The 17,279-nt window shown below is 37.0% G+C and overlaps 1 protein-coding gene across 16 annotated transcripts in view; it reads right to left on the bottom strand.

Moving 5' to 3' along the window:
- LOC107816080 (uncharacterized) overlaps window positions 1–17,279 on the bottom strand; it is a 73,591-nt gene that overhangs the window by 36,228 nt on the left and 20,084 nt on the right. For all 16 annotated transcript variants that reach the window (XR_012706687.1, XR_012706686.1, XR_012706688.1 and 13 more), the window contains 4 exons: window positions 16,140–16,220; window positions 15,949–16,001; window positions 10,586–10,655; window positions 2,960–3,023 (listed from right to left, as the gene is read on the bottom strand). Coding sequence is in view for 13 of the 16 variants with exons in the window: in XM_075248218.1 (XP_075104319.1) it covers window positions 2,960–3,023; window positions 10,586–10,655; window positions 15,949–16,001; window positions 16,140–16,220 (268 nt within the window). In the remaining 3 variants the exon portion in view is untranslated. The remainder of the gene's footprint in view (window positions 1–2,959; window positions 3,024–10,585; window positions 10,656–15,948; window positions 16,002–16,139; window positions 16,221–17,279) is intronic.

The raw sequence follows: 17,279 nt of genomic DNA, 5'->3' as shown, positions 1-17,279 counted from the left end.
ATAGCCGGCACTGCCCATCATTATAAACTACCACCACCCACCACCACCTTCCTCAATCACAACTACCACCACCGCCGCCATTATTAACTATCACCACCCATCACCACCACCCTCAATCATAATCGCCACCACTACTAATCACCACTAGCTACTACCTTGAACCACCACCATCAATCAAAACTACCGCCAACCACTGCCTCTAGTTGGCATTCACAAGCACCACCATTAGCCATCACCACCAGCAACTACCATATTTTTAAAAACATATATATATATATATATATATTATTGATAGAATATTAGATTAATTAGTATTTCATTTGAATTTTATGTTTACTATTTTCAAATAAAGATTTTATCCATTCAGATGTTAAAAATCAAACAATCTTAATCATTTAGTATTCAGATCTTAAATCTTAATATTCAGATGTCTATTCAGATTTAGACGTCGTAATCTTAAAAAAAAAAAATGAGGCCTAAGAGCCTGTTTGGCAACGTTGTCAAAAACTGTTTATTTTGAGAAATGCTTTTATTTAAAAGTGCTTTTCGAAAAAGTACTTTTGGAGAGTAGTAGTTTGTGTTTGGCCAATTCATTTGAAAAGTGATATTTGCAATATTTGATAAGCAAATTGTGTTTGGTCACTCCCAACCAAGAGTGGTTGCTCTAGTGGTAAGCACCCTCCACTCCCAACCAAGAGGTTGTGAGTTCGAGTCACCCCAAGAGCAAGGTGGGGAGTTCTTGGAGGGAAGGAGCCGAGGGTCTATTGGAAACAACCTCTCTACCCAAGGTAGGGGTAAGGTCTGCATACACACTACCCTCTCCAGACCCAACTAGTGGAATTATACTGGGTTGTTGTTGTTGTTGTAAATTGTGTTTGGCTAATCTTTTTAAAAAATGCCTTTGAGTGTCAAATTACGAAAAATGCAGTAAATGTTCAATTAACAATTAGTATTATTTAAAAGAGAGAAATGAATTTAAATATTTATTATAAATTTATAAAATATAAAGTAAAAATATATATTAAAGATTTTAATCAATATAAAATATAGTTATCCAAAGAAGTAATATTGCATATATGGCATTACTTATTGTTTACATGATGATTCAGACATATCAATATACATTGTTCAGTATAAACTAAAAACCCACTCCATAAATTCTATATATATCAAGATACATCATTCAATATAAAAATCTAATCCATAAATCCTATATAAAAGAAGAGATTTATTTACTATAATAGAGAGACTATTTTAAAGAGGAATATGAGAAGGAGAATAAAAATATGACGGAAACTAAAAAAAAAAAAAAAAAAAGGAGGAGGGGGGGGGGATGGTAGAAACAAAAAGGAAAATGAAAAAGGAAAGGTTAAATTAATGAAGGATAATTTGAGAAATATAAATTTATGGTAAGAATATTTTGTCTTAAAAAAATTAATTTTCTACTTTTGCTTCTTGGAAGAAGCCAGAATTTATAGCTTCTTCCCAAAAGTAGAAAAATTGCTTCTACTGCTACTCAAAAGCACTTCTCCATCCCAGCCGAACACCTCAAATTTTTAAAAAGTACTTTTCTTGACAAGAGAAAGTACTTTTTTTACAAAAACAAAATATGCTTTTAACCTCCTAGAAGCTTGGCCAAACTAGCTCTAAGTACAACAATACTCAACCAAATCCACACTCCCCTTTTTCCAACCAAGAACAGAATTAGGTATATATCTAAACTCCCTAGAGCTGCAACCTAAGTTGCTTGGACTCGGATGCGGGTATCCGATACGGGTATGAATCTAGAGATCGGATCCTACAAGATCTAAATTTTAAGATTTAGGGGTATGTATCCAGATACAGGTGCATGGATTCGACTGAAAATAATTCAAATATCTAAAAATAGAATAAAAAAAATATGTCTAAATTATGAGACATTATGTGAAAAACTTACAAGGTATTCCGAGAAGGAGAAAATATTAATCAAGAGGAGAATCCAAAAATGAGATAAAAGGAAGGCCTGATGGAGAAATTTCTATATACAAGACAAGGTATTCTATTTTTTCAATTTCACCCTAGCTTTGGTTTTGATTTCAAAAATCATTATATCTATCCCGAATTTCTCTATCAATTTTGGTTTAAAGTATCCAAATTCGGTTGACCAAATCTGGTACAGATCCCACCCCCACACCAAACTCACATCGTGTCGATACTGGTGCGGCAACAAAAGTGAAGAGTCTGAGCAACTTAGCCAGCAACCATAAAACCCTGAGTGGTATCGGCTTTTAAACAAAGCTTCTGCATTTATACTTCAAGAGCATGGGTACATAACATCTCAAGAAAACTCAGTATTTTACGGTTTCTCATCCAATGGCAACAGAAATTAGTGGTTATGTTATTATTGATGCCACTGCATTTCAATGAGTTCCAGCCTAGCACACCAAGGAGGGAAAAGAATTATTACCCACCACAAAACCTCCCTTTATTTCCATGAACAAGACCTGGCATAGAAAAGACCTGCATCATTTAAGCTTTTCTTAAAGAGTTACTACCATTTTACAAACTTTTCCGTTAATCATTTAGTTTGAAGTCCACTGATAAAGATCATTCTTCAGGGGTATAAAAGATTGGGTATCATCCGTAGAGAATCATATTACATTGTAGATTTTCTACTTTTAGGTATGTTGCTTGTATACGGGAGATTTTCCTCTTATAAATAAAATTATTTACCTTGTCAAAATAAAGAGTGATCATTTACACTTCAGGACACACCAGCATTTACTTCACCAAATCTAAGTAATCATTTATAGGAATCATTAAATTGTTGAGTCAACTGAAGTCGCTAAAAGTAATTGATGTAATCATGAATCCTGTACAACTCATTCAAACTAATCCACAAATCAAACAAGTCAATTTTCAATGTCTAAAAGATTTTATGTTCCATTCTCCACGAACAATTAGCTGATGATGCAATTACCTTTTGCTTTACTACTGAACATTCCAGCTACAGCCGCAAGACTCTCCTCACATGTGTCTTGAAACTGGATATAGACGAGCAAAAGTTAATTTGAGTTTCTCCGCAAAGAAACCATAACAATATAAGATGAGAGCAGAGATAAAGCAAAGTAAGGAGAAATGAAGCCAAGTCAAACAATGTAACTGTTTAGCCTAGAATAAGATAACTTTCATCTTTAAATCGAAAAAGGAAGTCACATACTCACACATTGATGTTGAGAAGGGCCAACCAGTTTCTTTTTTTCCTACAACTAAAACAAATTTGTTGAAAGGCACCAAATAGGGGTGCAGCCCAACACGACAATTGTAATTAGAAATCCAATGTATGTATACTCGAAGCAGCAAGCGCTATTCAGTGTATTCACCAGCAGGTATTGGGGAAAAACTTTGACTTTAAGTAATCCTACATTTAACCAAATTTTCATGTGCTATCATATATTTGAAAAATTCAAACTCATTTAGCTTCAAAACCCCCAATAGGGTGGAAATAAATCTCCTACATACGGTGGGGAGATGCAATGGTCCTCAAATATACTGGATAACTACAATGGATAACTCCAGAATGCAACAGCGCATAAGAGTATACTTTTTCAGTTGCTGCACCTAACGCATTAATTAGGATTAAAGCCTTTCTCACCTTCTCCTGGACTTCTTAACTATAGGACGGGATCATGGTTAGCCATCCCCAGAATACAGTTCAAGTAACAATTAACTTTTTTTTCAAAATTGTTAGCTCTAAAAAGAAATTATGGTGCCCTATAGCACTCAATGGTGTGGTATAGTGCTCAATGAAGTAAGAAAGTCCTTGCTCCCAGCAGAGACAAAAAAAAGCTACTAGGTCATTTCTTCTACCTACCTAAGCCTTGGTGGGCAGAGTTACCATGTACCCGTGTTGATGGGAGATAATAGGTACCCGTTGAATTAGCCAAGAAGCATGCAAGCTGGTCCGAACACTACGTTGACTCCAAAAAAAATTATGATGCCCTAAATGTTTTTCTAAGTGGTAGGAGAAAAATTTGTATAGAAATAAATCCGTTCTTGGTAAACTACACCATAGTAGGAGAAAGCACTTCGAGCGAGTTCATGCTATGTGGATGAGGCAGCGAGTTGAATATGAGGGCTTAAACCGGTAGCGAGTAGAATAAAGAAATTGCTTCTAGAATGTCGATTACTAGGTAAATCGCCCACTATATATAGCATAAATGACTAGAATTTGTTTTTCAATTGGCAGTGGTGCATATTGTGATAATTTTGGTACTTCTGTCAGCCTTGCACCTCTATTGAGTAATGCCTGTGTCGCAGCTCTTACTGTAACAGAACTAGAACCGTCAACTCCAATTGTAGCAGCGAGAATGTCTTCATCCACAGATATTGTCTTCATCCACAGATATTGCATTAAGAGCTTCTATTGCATCAACGGTGGAAATGGAGAGCAGGCTCGGAATAGAATAGATTGACTGCTTAGGCGGGTCTCATGGGATCTATGCCGGCTGTCGGAATCAAACGAAGGTCGAAGGACCATTCAATTCATTAAGGGGCATAGCGGCACCCTCGCTCGGCGCCATTTCCGTACCTAGCAGCAGACGGGCGGGTCGTGCCTGAATTCAGACCGGACCAGACTCTTCTTTGTTTGAGCTGCTCCCGAAATTCAAAGGCTATGAAATGTCCATCTCCACAACTTTTTGGTTGTGTGAATATTTTTCATTTGGTACAAACATGTGGAAACAAGCCCCTATTCCTATCGGTTGAGTAGCCCAAGCTCCTTAAGTATTGTCCCCTCTCCTGTGAAAGAAAGAGGTTGATGCACCCAGCTACCCGAAGTAGAGCTTTCTTTGTCCCACCTTTCCTTACTGACTTTCCTAGTTTAGATAGCGTATTGAGAATCATGTCAAAATACACCAAGACCTGGGCCCAGGTTCTCTTTCTTCAAGAAAGGGTAGCTTTAAACAACCCGGTTCCAAACACACCAAACAAGCAAGCGACTCCCCTTCCTTAGCGTATTGTTCCTTACGACACTATGCAATAAATTCGCTTTTAGACAATGCACTGTGCATGGGTTATGCACACCCTAGGTACTCATCTAGTGAAAATTCTAACATTTACTCATCCCAAAAAGATGAGTAAAGGTTATATGGTTTGGGCATGTGGAGAGGAGGAACGTACATTATTGGGATCGAAAATAACAAGGTGTCATGCGGAAGTTAACAATGCAAACCTTGGTGACGATAAATCAGACAAGAAAAAAATATACTAAAGAAGTATATTATATCAAAATGGTTTGGCCAAGTGACTCTACATATGATTTACTAATATAAAAGAGAAAAAGCTTATGAGAGAATAAATTCTCCCCCTAAACAAAACTCTCGTAATGACTACATTGTGGATGTTCTTGTGTTACTGCATGAATGAAGGATTCTCAATTTATAGAGGCCGTTATCTTTTCCGCCAAGAAAGGAATCTATCAAATATGGAAGAAATCTATATTTTTCTTTAAGAAAAAGTAAAACAATTATGGTTAATATTCTAATCTTCCTTTAAGTAAAAGAATAAATCCAAATAAGGTAAGAAAATCAGGACAAACTCCAAACAATTCTCCCCTTTGGCCCGAATTTTCTTGACAATGCTTCATTCGGCTTCTTCACATAATCTTCATCACTATTGCTTGCCATAGTTAAAAATATGTATGGGATAAAAATTGGAGCCTCATGCGTTGAAGGTGAGCACGGGTTAAGAGTATTGGAGCCTTGCGTTAAAAGTGAGCAGGGTTAAAAGTGAAGCCCTACGTTAAAAGTGAGTAGGGTTAAAAGTAGGAGGTCATGCGTTAAAAGTAAGCATGAGTTAAAAATTGGAGCACATACGCATGGGTTAAAAATGGTTTTTTTGTATATAGAGCAGCAGGATTGTTAAAAATATAGTTGAAAGTTTATCTCCACATGTAGTATTCTTGAAAGTTTTTTTTTGTTGATAAAAATTTTCATTGTCGTCAACTTGCTCTGATACCACTTTTTGTGAAAGGTTTTTTTTTTAAAAAAAAAAATTCTTCAGTATCGTCAAATTGGGTTGCTTGATCTGAATCTGCCTTAACCTATCTTCAACCTCGCTCTGGACCATTAGCTCTGATACCACTTGTTGGGATCGAAAATAACAAGGCATCATGCGGAAGCTAACAATGCAAACCTTGATGGCTGTTAATGAAAATAGTAATTCATTATTTTTAACAATAGGTCTCGCTTACGGAAAGTAGAAACCGAAGCGAAGCAGTTTCGAGTGACGATAAATCAGACAAGAAAAAAATATACTAAAGAAACATATTATATCAAAATGGTTTGGTCAAGTGACCTACATATGATTTACTAATATAAAAGAGAAAAAGCATATGAGAGAATAATTCTTCCCCTAAACAAAACTCTCGTAATGACTACATTAAGGATGTTCTTGTGTTGTTGCATGAATGAAGGATTCTCAATTAATAGAGGCCGCTATCTTTTCCGCCAAGGAAGGAATTTATCAAATATGGAAGAAATCTATATTTTCCTTTAAGAAAAAGTAAAACAATTATGGTTAATATTCTACTCTTAAATCCAAATAAGGTAAAAAAATCAGGACAAATTCCTAACATAGATACCCTATTAAGGAGATGCGAGAGGCTGACCTTGGTAGGCTTGAGAAAAGGTAGAGGTAGGTCGAAGAAGCATTGGGGAGAGGTGATTAGGCAGGATATGACGTTTCTTCAGCTTTCCGAGGACATGACCCTTGATAGGAAGGTATGGAGGTCGAGAATTAAAGTAGAAGGCTAGTAGATACTCGAGAGGGTTTCTTTCTCATACCAATAGTATTAGTGTTAGTCTGGTGTACTATTATTGTTAGATTTCTATTACAATGTGTTAGTTCATTTCGCTTCGTTTTCTTATTATTTTGTTATTGTTAATGCTTGTGCTACAGCTTTCCTTTCATCTTTCCTTGAGTCGAGGGTCTATTGGAACCAGCGTCTCTACCTTCAAGGTAGGGGTAAGGTCTGCGTACACACTACCCTCCCCAAACCCCACTTTTGGGATTATACTTGGTTTGTTGTTGTTGTACTCATCCCAAAAAGAAATAGGGATAAGCCCAAATTGTAGAAATAAAAAAACATGGAAGTAACTTTTTTCTGTCTTTTCGAAAACTAATCCGACTTGTTAATGTGAGAAAGCACGGGAGAAAAATCTATTATTGATATTCTATGTTACAATGAGCCCTGTTTATATGTATATATAACACCTAACCTACTCATATTACATAAGGGACAAGGACTAACTACATATATTCACATAACTATTCTAACACTCCCCCTCAAGCTGGTGCATATAAATCATATGTACCGAGCTTGTTACATATGTAGCTAATACGAGGACCAGTGAGGGACTTGGTGAAAATATCTGCAAGTTGATCATTCGACTTCACAAACTTTGTAGCAATATCTCCTGAGAGTATCTTTTCTCTGACAAAGTGACAGTCAATCTCAATGTGTTTAGTTCTCTTATGGAATACTAGATTTGACGCAATATGAAGAGCAACTTGATTATCACACACAAGTTACATCTGGCTGATCTCACCAAATTTCAACTCCTTGAGCAACTGTTTGATCCAAATTAGCTCACATGTCGCCATAGCCATTGCTCGATATTCTGCTTCTGCACTAGATATCGAGCAACCACATTTTGTTTCATGCTCTTACCTCCTACTAAGACACAATATCCAAACGTAGAACGTCTATCAAAAGGTGATCCTGCCCAATCAGCATCTGAGTATCCAACGATCTGCTCATGGCCTCGATCCTCAAACAATAAACCTTTGCCTGGAGCTGATTTTTTATATACCGAAGAATGCGGACAACTGCATCCCAATGACTATCACAGGGAGAATCCATAAACTGACTCACAACACTCACAGGAAAGGAAATGTCAGGTCTAGTCATTTTGAGGTAAATTAATTTACCAACCAGTCGCCTATATCTTGCAGGATCGCTAATAGGCTCCCCCTGTTCTGACAAAAGTTTTGAATTCGGATCCATCGGAGTGTCAACAGGTCTACAACCTGTCATTCCTGTCTCCTCAAGAATGTCTAAGGCATACTTCCGTTGTGAGATCACAATACCTTAGCTAGACTGAGCAACCTCAATACCCAGAAAATACTTTAATCTGCCTAGATCCTTAGTCTGAAAGTGCTGAAAGAGATGTTGCTTCAACTTAGTAATACCATCCTGATCATTACCGGTAATAACAATATCGTCAGCATAAACGACCGGATAAATATAGAGATTTGAAGCATAATGCCGATAAAACACAGAGTGATTAGCTTCACTACGAGTCATGCCAAACTCCTGAATAATTGTACTGGACTTACCAAACCAGGCTCGAGGAGACTGCTTTAGACCATAGAGGGCCCGGCGCAACCGACATACAAGGCCACTAGACTCCCCCTGAGCAACAAAACCAAGTTGTTGCTCCATATAAACCTCATCCTCAAGGTCACCGTGAAGAAAAGCATTCTTAATGTCCAACTGATATAGAGGCCAAATGCACAATGGGGTGATGACAGACGATGGTAACTTAAACCGACATAATAGGGATTAGGATTAAGTGTGGACCGTATACCTTTTCGTAGTGCAATCGGATGACTAAGAGGAGACAAGTCCGCAGTACTAGTCGGGTCAGGTGCAGTACGTGAATAAGTTGGCCCGATGCTGGGCACGGACGACGATGATAAGTCAGGAATGGTGAAGTTGTAGAAGGTTGAACTGGACTAAGTGGTGGCACTAGAGCTAGGTGGTGGAACTGGAACTATAGGTGGTGGAGTTGCAACTGGAGTTGTAGGTGGTGGAGATGCAACTGGAGCTGTAGAGGAAGATGAATGGGAGATAGTGACTGAATCTCCAAAAGATGGAACTGGTAGCACCTTAGAAATATCTAAGTGATTACCTGGACCTGTGAAGTATGATTGGGTTTCAAAGAAGGTAATATCTGCAGACATAAGGTATCGCTGGAGGTCAGGAGAATAGTATCGATATCCCTTTTGCGTTCTCGAGTAACCTAAAAATACGCACTTAAGAGCACGAGGAGCTAACTTATCTTTTCCTGGAGTTTGTGAATTAACGACTTTGTTCTTTATCAATAAGAAAAAGATTTTAGATTTGTCAAATTTTATTACAGTCTAATGAATAAATTGGGAAAATAAAATTCTTATTATATTTCTTGCCCATCTTTTTGAGAAAAAAATAGCAAAATGAATGATGATCTCAACTTTTTAAAATTGTTCATTTTGGGGTAGAATTGTTTCCCCCCCCCCCCTCACAAAAAAAAAAGAGCGACACAAATCCCCCCCTACCAAAGAAAAAAAGAGGGACACAAATCTCACTTGCCGGAACCACCCTTATAGCCGCTTAATGTCTTTTTTCACTGAACCCGCTTGCGTGAAATTCTGGGTTTATGAACTGTGTTGCTGCACCAAAATCTAATAAAAACAAAAGGTTATCTCTCAATTCTACAAGTTCATTGTCCATCCTTCAAAAGTCTGTTATTCCTCTTTTCCCGTGTTAGATAGCAAATGTACGTTAAAATGTGTATAGGTACACTTACTATTAGTGTCCTGCATCGGAAAATATGAGAAACACGGAAATGAGTTAATACTAAACGGAAGGTATCCTTTGGCCCTAAGTTCAAGACTGAATTGTATATACTCTCACCTAGAATTCCCTCTGGAAAAAGAAGAGAGGTAGTTTTAAAAAAAAAAGGAAGAGTAGAATTCAAATGTATGACTACTAACGGATTGGTGTTTGCCAGTTGTTGGTTGCCACAGGATCAGATGAAAGCCACAGCAGTGAGAAATATGGTTGAAGCTCCTGGGTGTACTGTTACAGCTGTGGTTAAAGCAACTTCTAAAGATCATAGAATTATTGTTGTGGCTGTCAAACTTGATTAGGAGGCGAAGCAAAGAAATCATCCGCACTGGGCAAAATTACTGATAGTAGAGTGAAAACCTATTTCCAGTATTCACATTAGTTTTTAAAAAGGGAAAATGGAGGTAAAGAATTCCACTCTAGGCAAAGACTACACTTTAGGTCAATATGCTGACCATGCGCAAGATAAGTGGAAGGATTCGAAAAGTCATAAATAGAAAATGGCGAGAGCAAGAGGAATTAGAAATTCAAATAAGAAACGGGGTTAACATATCCAAGAATGTGAGAGATTGTCCTCGCCTAAACCTAAGGGATAATTTGATATTTTTCCTAATCTTTCCATAAATGATACATGTTATATTTGACACGGTTTGAGTGTATAGGGGAAGGCACCTTCTTGAAGCGACAATCAATAGAACTTGCATAATACTTAGAAAATTAAAATAAAATCAAGGCTGAGATTGCTCAACCTATTATAAAATCTAAGAGTAAGACGTACAACAATAACAAACACAAATACCGCAAATTCGCACTAGCAGAGCCAAAGCATAACCTTTTTTTATTTTTAAGGATAGTGGAAATAGCAAGATAAAGAGGTAAAATAAAAAATGGATTAGGAATAAAGTAAATAAGTGTAGAGCCCATATTGTGCACCTGGATACTAGAAACAACACGAGCAAGAGCTTTTACCATACCCTCAACCACATTTGTGTTTTTTGGATGCCTGCATACACCAAATACGTTCACATATGCATAAAAGGGGGGAACGGAGAATAGGGGAACACGATATTTTTTAGATAGGTAAAATCAATTGTATTAATGTTGGAAGTCAAGTAGGTGCTTAGGATTACAGAACTTGTACACAATCCAAACTGGGCCTGCAATGGTGTAAAACTTTTAATAAATTTCACTTCAGATATCGTAAACTTTAAGAAGAAAAGGCTTCTTTCATATATGAGTATGTATTTACATTCAATGAGCAAGGCTACTTATACAGGAGGTCCTATGACTAATTAAGGAACGGAACAATTACAAAATTAGAGCAAATGAATTAGAATACAACAACAACATACCCAGTATTATCCCACATCGTGGGGTTTGGGGAGGTGTACGCAGACCTTACCCCTACCTTGTGAGGATAGAGAGGTTGTTTCCAATAGACCCTCGGCTCAACAAATGAATTAGAATAAGAAAACAAATCTCCTACAATCAAGCTAGTCAACACTCCTTCCCAAGTTGGTGCAAAGATGTCACACATGCCTAACTTGTAGATCAAAGTATGAAAGGTTTGTTTGTTGAGGCCTTTTGTAGACACATTGCTAGCTATTAATCTGATGACACATGAAGCAAACTCAAGATACCACTTGTAATCTTTTCTTTGATGAAGTGTCGATCACTTGTTGGAATTACTGGTTTGTTGTTGTTGTTGAAGTGTATCAATTTCAACATGTTTCTTTCGGTCATGTTGAACGGAGTTATGAGCTATACCAATTGCAACCTTTTCATCACAATACAGGAAAGTTTTCTTTTTTTTCGGACAATCTCAATTTTCTCTAATAGCTTTTGTAGCCACAAAAGTTCACAGACACCCTGGGCCATAGCTCTATATTCTGTCTCCGCACATGATCTAGCAACTACATTTTGTTTCTTGCTTCTCCAAGTAACCAAGTTCCCTCCTACGTGTGTACAGTAACCATATGAAAATCTTTTGTCATCTAGAGATCCAGCTCAATCCACATCTGTAAAGGCTTCTATTCTATCTGGAGGTGACCATGCTAGAAGAAAAGCAGATCTTTTCCTGAAGCAAACTTCAGATACCGCAAAATGTGAATGACAGCTAGCATATGAGGATCTCGAGTTGGCTCACTAAGCTAACTGAATAGGCTATGTCTGTCTAGTGTAAGAGATATAAATGAGTCTTTCAACCAACTTCTGATATCTCTCCTTATCAACCGACTTTCCAACTCCTGTTTGTAACTTGCGATTGCTTTGAACTGATTCTGATGGCCTGCAACCTCTCATACCAGTTTCATTTAAGAGATCTAGAATATACTTCTTTGAGAAAAAAAGATTTCTCTTTTTGATCTAGCAACAATCACAGTGCATGTGCTCTTTATCAGAAGTAAATGCCCTTGGTTGCTCATGAGACATAGTTAACCAAGACTTCTCGGTTGGTGCTGAATAAAGCATGACATGTCGTTGGCTTTCTTCCTGTTGAACATAAGAGTATGCATCTTTAAGAGAAGGAAAAGGAATTTTACCAAGAACTTGAACCCTGAATCCCTGATCTAATTGTGTACTCTGTGCAAATCGGCGAGAAAATCATATACCCTTTCCTTTTCAACCAATTTTTGAAAGAGAACTGCATCATCAGTACGCTTCGCTTGGAGATATTGATAGTAGTCAATCTCCTGCCATAACCCAGTTAACTCAGAATAGTAATCAGTGATAGTCAACTCACCTAGCTTAGTGGCATGAATCTCATTTCAAATTTCAAAGATCTGGGCATCATTTCCCAGCGAGAGTAAATGCGCTTAGTTGATTTTCAGATCTTTTCAGTAGTATCAAGCAATAAATACTTTTTAAAAATTCGAGGGTGCATAGGATTCTAAAGTCATGTCATAAGTAGGGAATTGTTAGAATCCTATTGACCATAGCTTCCAGTAATATAACCCAGCAACTTTCTAAACTTAATAAAAAGCAAATAAGATCTTGACCAAGCAAGATACGTACCAAACCTACCCAATTTTATAGTATTTATTTGTGAAAGAGTAGTGTTGTCCCTCATAGAAGTGTTATTCACTGCCTTAGTGTCCCCCATAGTTCAAATAGGACTCTAAATCGGAATATATACTTTCCAGTATGTTACATTCTCCGAAGCCCAGTCATACTTCACAGGTCCATGCGATCACTTAGATATTTCTGAGGCGTTACCAATTTCATATTTTGGAGATTCGGTCACTATCTCTCTCTCACCTTCCTCCATGCTCCATCACCTGCCGCTCCGGTATCATCACCTACAGTTTCAGCTCCACCTACAACTCCACCACCTACCATTCTAGTTCCATCTTCTACGGCTCCACCTCTTTTAACTGATCACCGCCGTCAACTTCCAGCATTACGTCCAAACGATTCATGCCCTGTACCGGATCCTTCACCTACTGCGGACTTGTCTCCTTCAAGTCCAGGAATCGCACTCCGAAAAGGTATTCAATTTCATCACCTACAGTTTCAGCTCCACTACAGCTCCACCACCTATCACTCCAGTACTTATCATCGTCGTCAGCTTCCAGCATCACGTCCAGATGATTCATGTCATGTATCGGATCCTTCACCTACTGCGGACTTGTCTCCTCCTAGTCCAGCAATCGCACTCCGGAAAGGTATTCGATCCACTCTTAATCCTAATCCACATTATATTGGTTTGAATTATCATCGTTTATCATTAACCCGCTATGCCTTTGTGTCATCTTTGTCCTGTATTTCTATCCCTAAGTCCATAAGTGAAGCGATATCTCATCCTGGAATGCGACAAGCTATGATTAACGATATGCCTGCTTTACATGCTAGTGGTACTTGGGCACTTGTTTCTCTACCTCCAAGTAAATCTACTATTGGTTGTCGATGGATGTATGCAGTCAAAGTTAGTCCATATGGTCAAATTAATCGCCTTAAAGCCCATCTCATTGGCAAAAGCTTATACTCGGATATTTGGGCTTGATTACAGTGATACTTTCTCTCGTGGCTAAAATAGCACATATCCGCCTTTTTCTATCCATGGCTTAGCAACCACCTGGTTTTGTTGCTTATGTGGAGTTTAATGGCATTGTATGAGGGTTGCACGGTCATTCTATGGTCTATAATAGTCTCCTCGAGCCTGGTTTGATTAGTTCAACACAGTTATTTAGGAGTTTGGAATGACTTGTAGTGAGGTTGATCACTCCGTGTTTTACCCGCATTCTGCTCCAAATTTGTATAATTATTTGGTGGTTTATATTGACGATATTGTTATTACCGACGACCTTAATGATGGCATCACTAGCGGAAGTATGTCTTAGACATTTTTTAGGAGACATGAATGACAGGTTGTAGACCCATTTACACTCATATGGAACCAAATGCTAAACTTCTGCCTAGATAAGGGGAGCCTCTTAGCAATCCTGTAAGATATAGGCAGCTAGTTGGTAAGTTGAATTACTTCACAATGACTAGTCAGTTTATAGACTCTCCCTATGATAGTCATTAGGATGCAGTTGTCCGGATTCTTCGGTATATGAAATCAACCCCGGGCATAGGACTATTGTTCAAGGATCGAGGCCATGAACAAATAGTTGGATACACAGATGCTGATTGAGCAGGATTACCTTTTGATAGACATCCTATATCTGGATATTGTGTTTTAGTAGGAGGCAATTTGGTATATTAGAAGAGCAAGAAACAGAATATGATTGCTCGGTCTAGTACAGAAGCTAAATATCGAGCAATGACTATGGCAACAAGGGAGCTAGTTTGGATCCAGCAATTGCTCAAAGACGTGAAATTGGTTGAAATCAATCAGATGTTAATTGTGTGTGATAATCAAGATGCCCTTCATATCATGTCAAATCCGGTGTTCCATGAGGACTAAACATTGAGATTGACTGTTACTTCGTTAGGGAAAAGATACTCTCAGGAGATATTGCTACAAAGTTTATGAAGTCAAATGATCAGCTTGCAGATATTTTCACCAAGTCCCTCACTGGTCCTCGTATTAGTTACATTTGTAACAAGCTCAGTACATATGATTTATACGCAGCGGCTTGAGTGGGAGTGTTAGATTGTTTATGTATACATTAGGTTGAGTATCGCACACTGGAATATGTGTAGAGTATAAATATAAATTCCTTGTATATAGTTAAGTAACACATATTAATAATATTGTTTTTCCCGTGCCTTCACTTCTGGCATATTTAATTGTGTTTCTTTGCTTTTTTTTTTTGGTGCAACATGCAAATGTACATGAGACTCACCATGCAGAGGCCATGATTGACTTTATTATCTCTACACAATCTATGAGGCCCACTTTTGGTGTACCCTGGAGTTCATACCAGCATACACTTGACTGATAAATATATAAGACTTTACCTTATTCACCAAAAAAGAAAGAGTGCGACAATTGACGAGAGATTTGCCATTCATATTCATGATGGAACGAGAGAGAGGAAGTGGTATAACGTTCAACCTTCTATCGAGAGGAACTTTGTTATTGGAAAGGAGTGCAAGTTACTTTTGCTACTACAAACACTACTAAATTAAGCTTTTAATCAATTTCAAGCCAAATATTTCCTAGAATACTAATCCCTTTGTTTCAATTTGTTTCCCATAGCTTGACTCAACACGAAGGTTTTGAAGTAAATGATGATTTTTAAACTTGTTTTCTTAAAATTGCTATAACATCTGTGTTGCTATAAGACAAACATGAGGTCTTAAACATGACACAACATTAATTTTTTTGATAAGAAACATGACATAACATTTGTGTAGTTATAAAAGTTTCTCATTAAGGATATATAGAAATGTGTCATTTTTTTATGGACTAATAAGGAAATGTGCCAAACAAAATGGGATGGAGGGAGTAAAAGGAAAAGCAAACCAAAAATAAATAAATGAAAAAGATAAATAAGTCTTTAGAAAGTATGATTTAGTTTTTTGGTTCTATTTTCAGTGGAAGATAATACATAGGGTATTCCATTTTGCATATTATTTTCTATTTTTCTTTTTCCTTTTTGTATAACTTTAGTTTTCTCCTCTGAAGAGAGATTATATGGTCAAGAGAATATGAACACAGATGCAAAACCTGCATACTTTACTGTGCGAAAAAACACAAGAGGTAGTTCACATAATTTCACAATCTAGGAGGTGAAATTATTTACAAAAAGCAACATTTTAACTGATTATAATTAACTGCAAAAAGTATGTTTCATCCAAACAATTATCTACAAAGAAAAATCCAAGGATCAAAAGGTGAGCAACCTTACATGTCAAAATTAAGGAAAAGAACTTGCATCGTGCGTGCTTCCACACAGAAGCCCTGCCAAATAAGCAAAGTTACTAAAATTAGATTAGATAGAAGTTAATATTCACTTGACTATTTCACAGATTCAGTGTAATGGTTGGCAGCAACAACTACAGGAGAATTATCTTAAGAGAAAAGAAGATTTTGAATTACCCTTAAAATTTCAAGAACAAGAATGCGATGCCACAACGGTAAGTCTAGAGATATAACCCTCACCAACATGCTGAGAAATACCTGTCCGAAAGAGGATTGACTAGTTTAGCAGTGAAAAATACTCATAGATAGGAAATAAAGTTGTCGATCAAAAACATAACAAATAAATAGGAAAATAGCTTAAATTCAGCAAGACTAAGAAGATCAGAAGATTTGTTAACAAATCTGACATCAAAAAGTAAGCATGCTCTACAAAACTACAGAAGGAGATAAAGCGTGCAGTAGCATTGAGTAAAACACTAAGAAAGAAATACAAGCAGTGGTAATTTGCGTACCAACACACGTCACAAATCTTTTAATGAATATACTTCGTCAGAAAGGATTTAACGAGATTTAGGTTAGGGTTGTAAGAGCCCGTTTGGACATAAAAAAAATTCACTTTTTTCGAAAAATTTTTACTTTTTTTCGAAATCAGTGTTTGGTCATAAAATTTCCAATTTTCACTTGAAGATGAATTTTGGAATTTTTCGAAAATTTGAAAAACTCCAAAAAGCTATTTTTCAAAATTTTCACTCAAATCACTCACAAAACTTCAAAAACAATCCAAAATAATATTCATGTCCAAACACAACTCTAATTTTCAAATACCATTTTCACTTGAAATTTTTTTTCACTTTTTTTTGGAATTTTACAATTCTTATGTCCAAACACCCACTAAGTTTTCTTTTTTGTTTCCCAAAAGGGGTTCTAAGGTTAATTGTATTTATTTTCATCTTTCCCCTCCTATCTTAACATTATGCATCGCAAAAAGAATATAATATTCAGAAGTACATCGTCTAGTGGTCCTGCCCAATCTGCATCTATCTATCCAACAATCCGCTCATGGCCTCGATCTTCAAAGCAGCTAGGGCAGAATTTATATATTGAAGAATACAAACAATTTATTCCAATGATTGTCATACGGAGTCCATAAACTAACTTTCAACACTCATTGAAAGGCAATTCAACTGTCAAGTATATTCCAATTGTTTGTATTCTTCAATATGTCAAGTCGAGTCATATTGAGATAATTCAACTTACCATCCAACAGCCTATTACTTCCAAGATCACTCAGGGTTTCCCCTAAACCTAGAAAAAGCT

This window comes from Nicotiana tabacum, chromosome 24 (genome assembly GCF_000715075.1).
Source record: "Nicotiana tabacum cultivar K326 chromosome 24, ASM71507v2, whole genome shotgun sequence".
NCBI classification, from domain to species: domain Eukaryota; kingdom Viridiplantae; phylum Streptophyta; class Magnoliopsida; order Solanales; family Solanaceae; genus Nicotiana; species Nicotiana tabacum.
The sequence above is the reverse complement of the archived record's forward strand: the minus strand, read 5'-3'. Positions and strand labels throughout refer to the sequence as shown.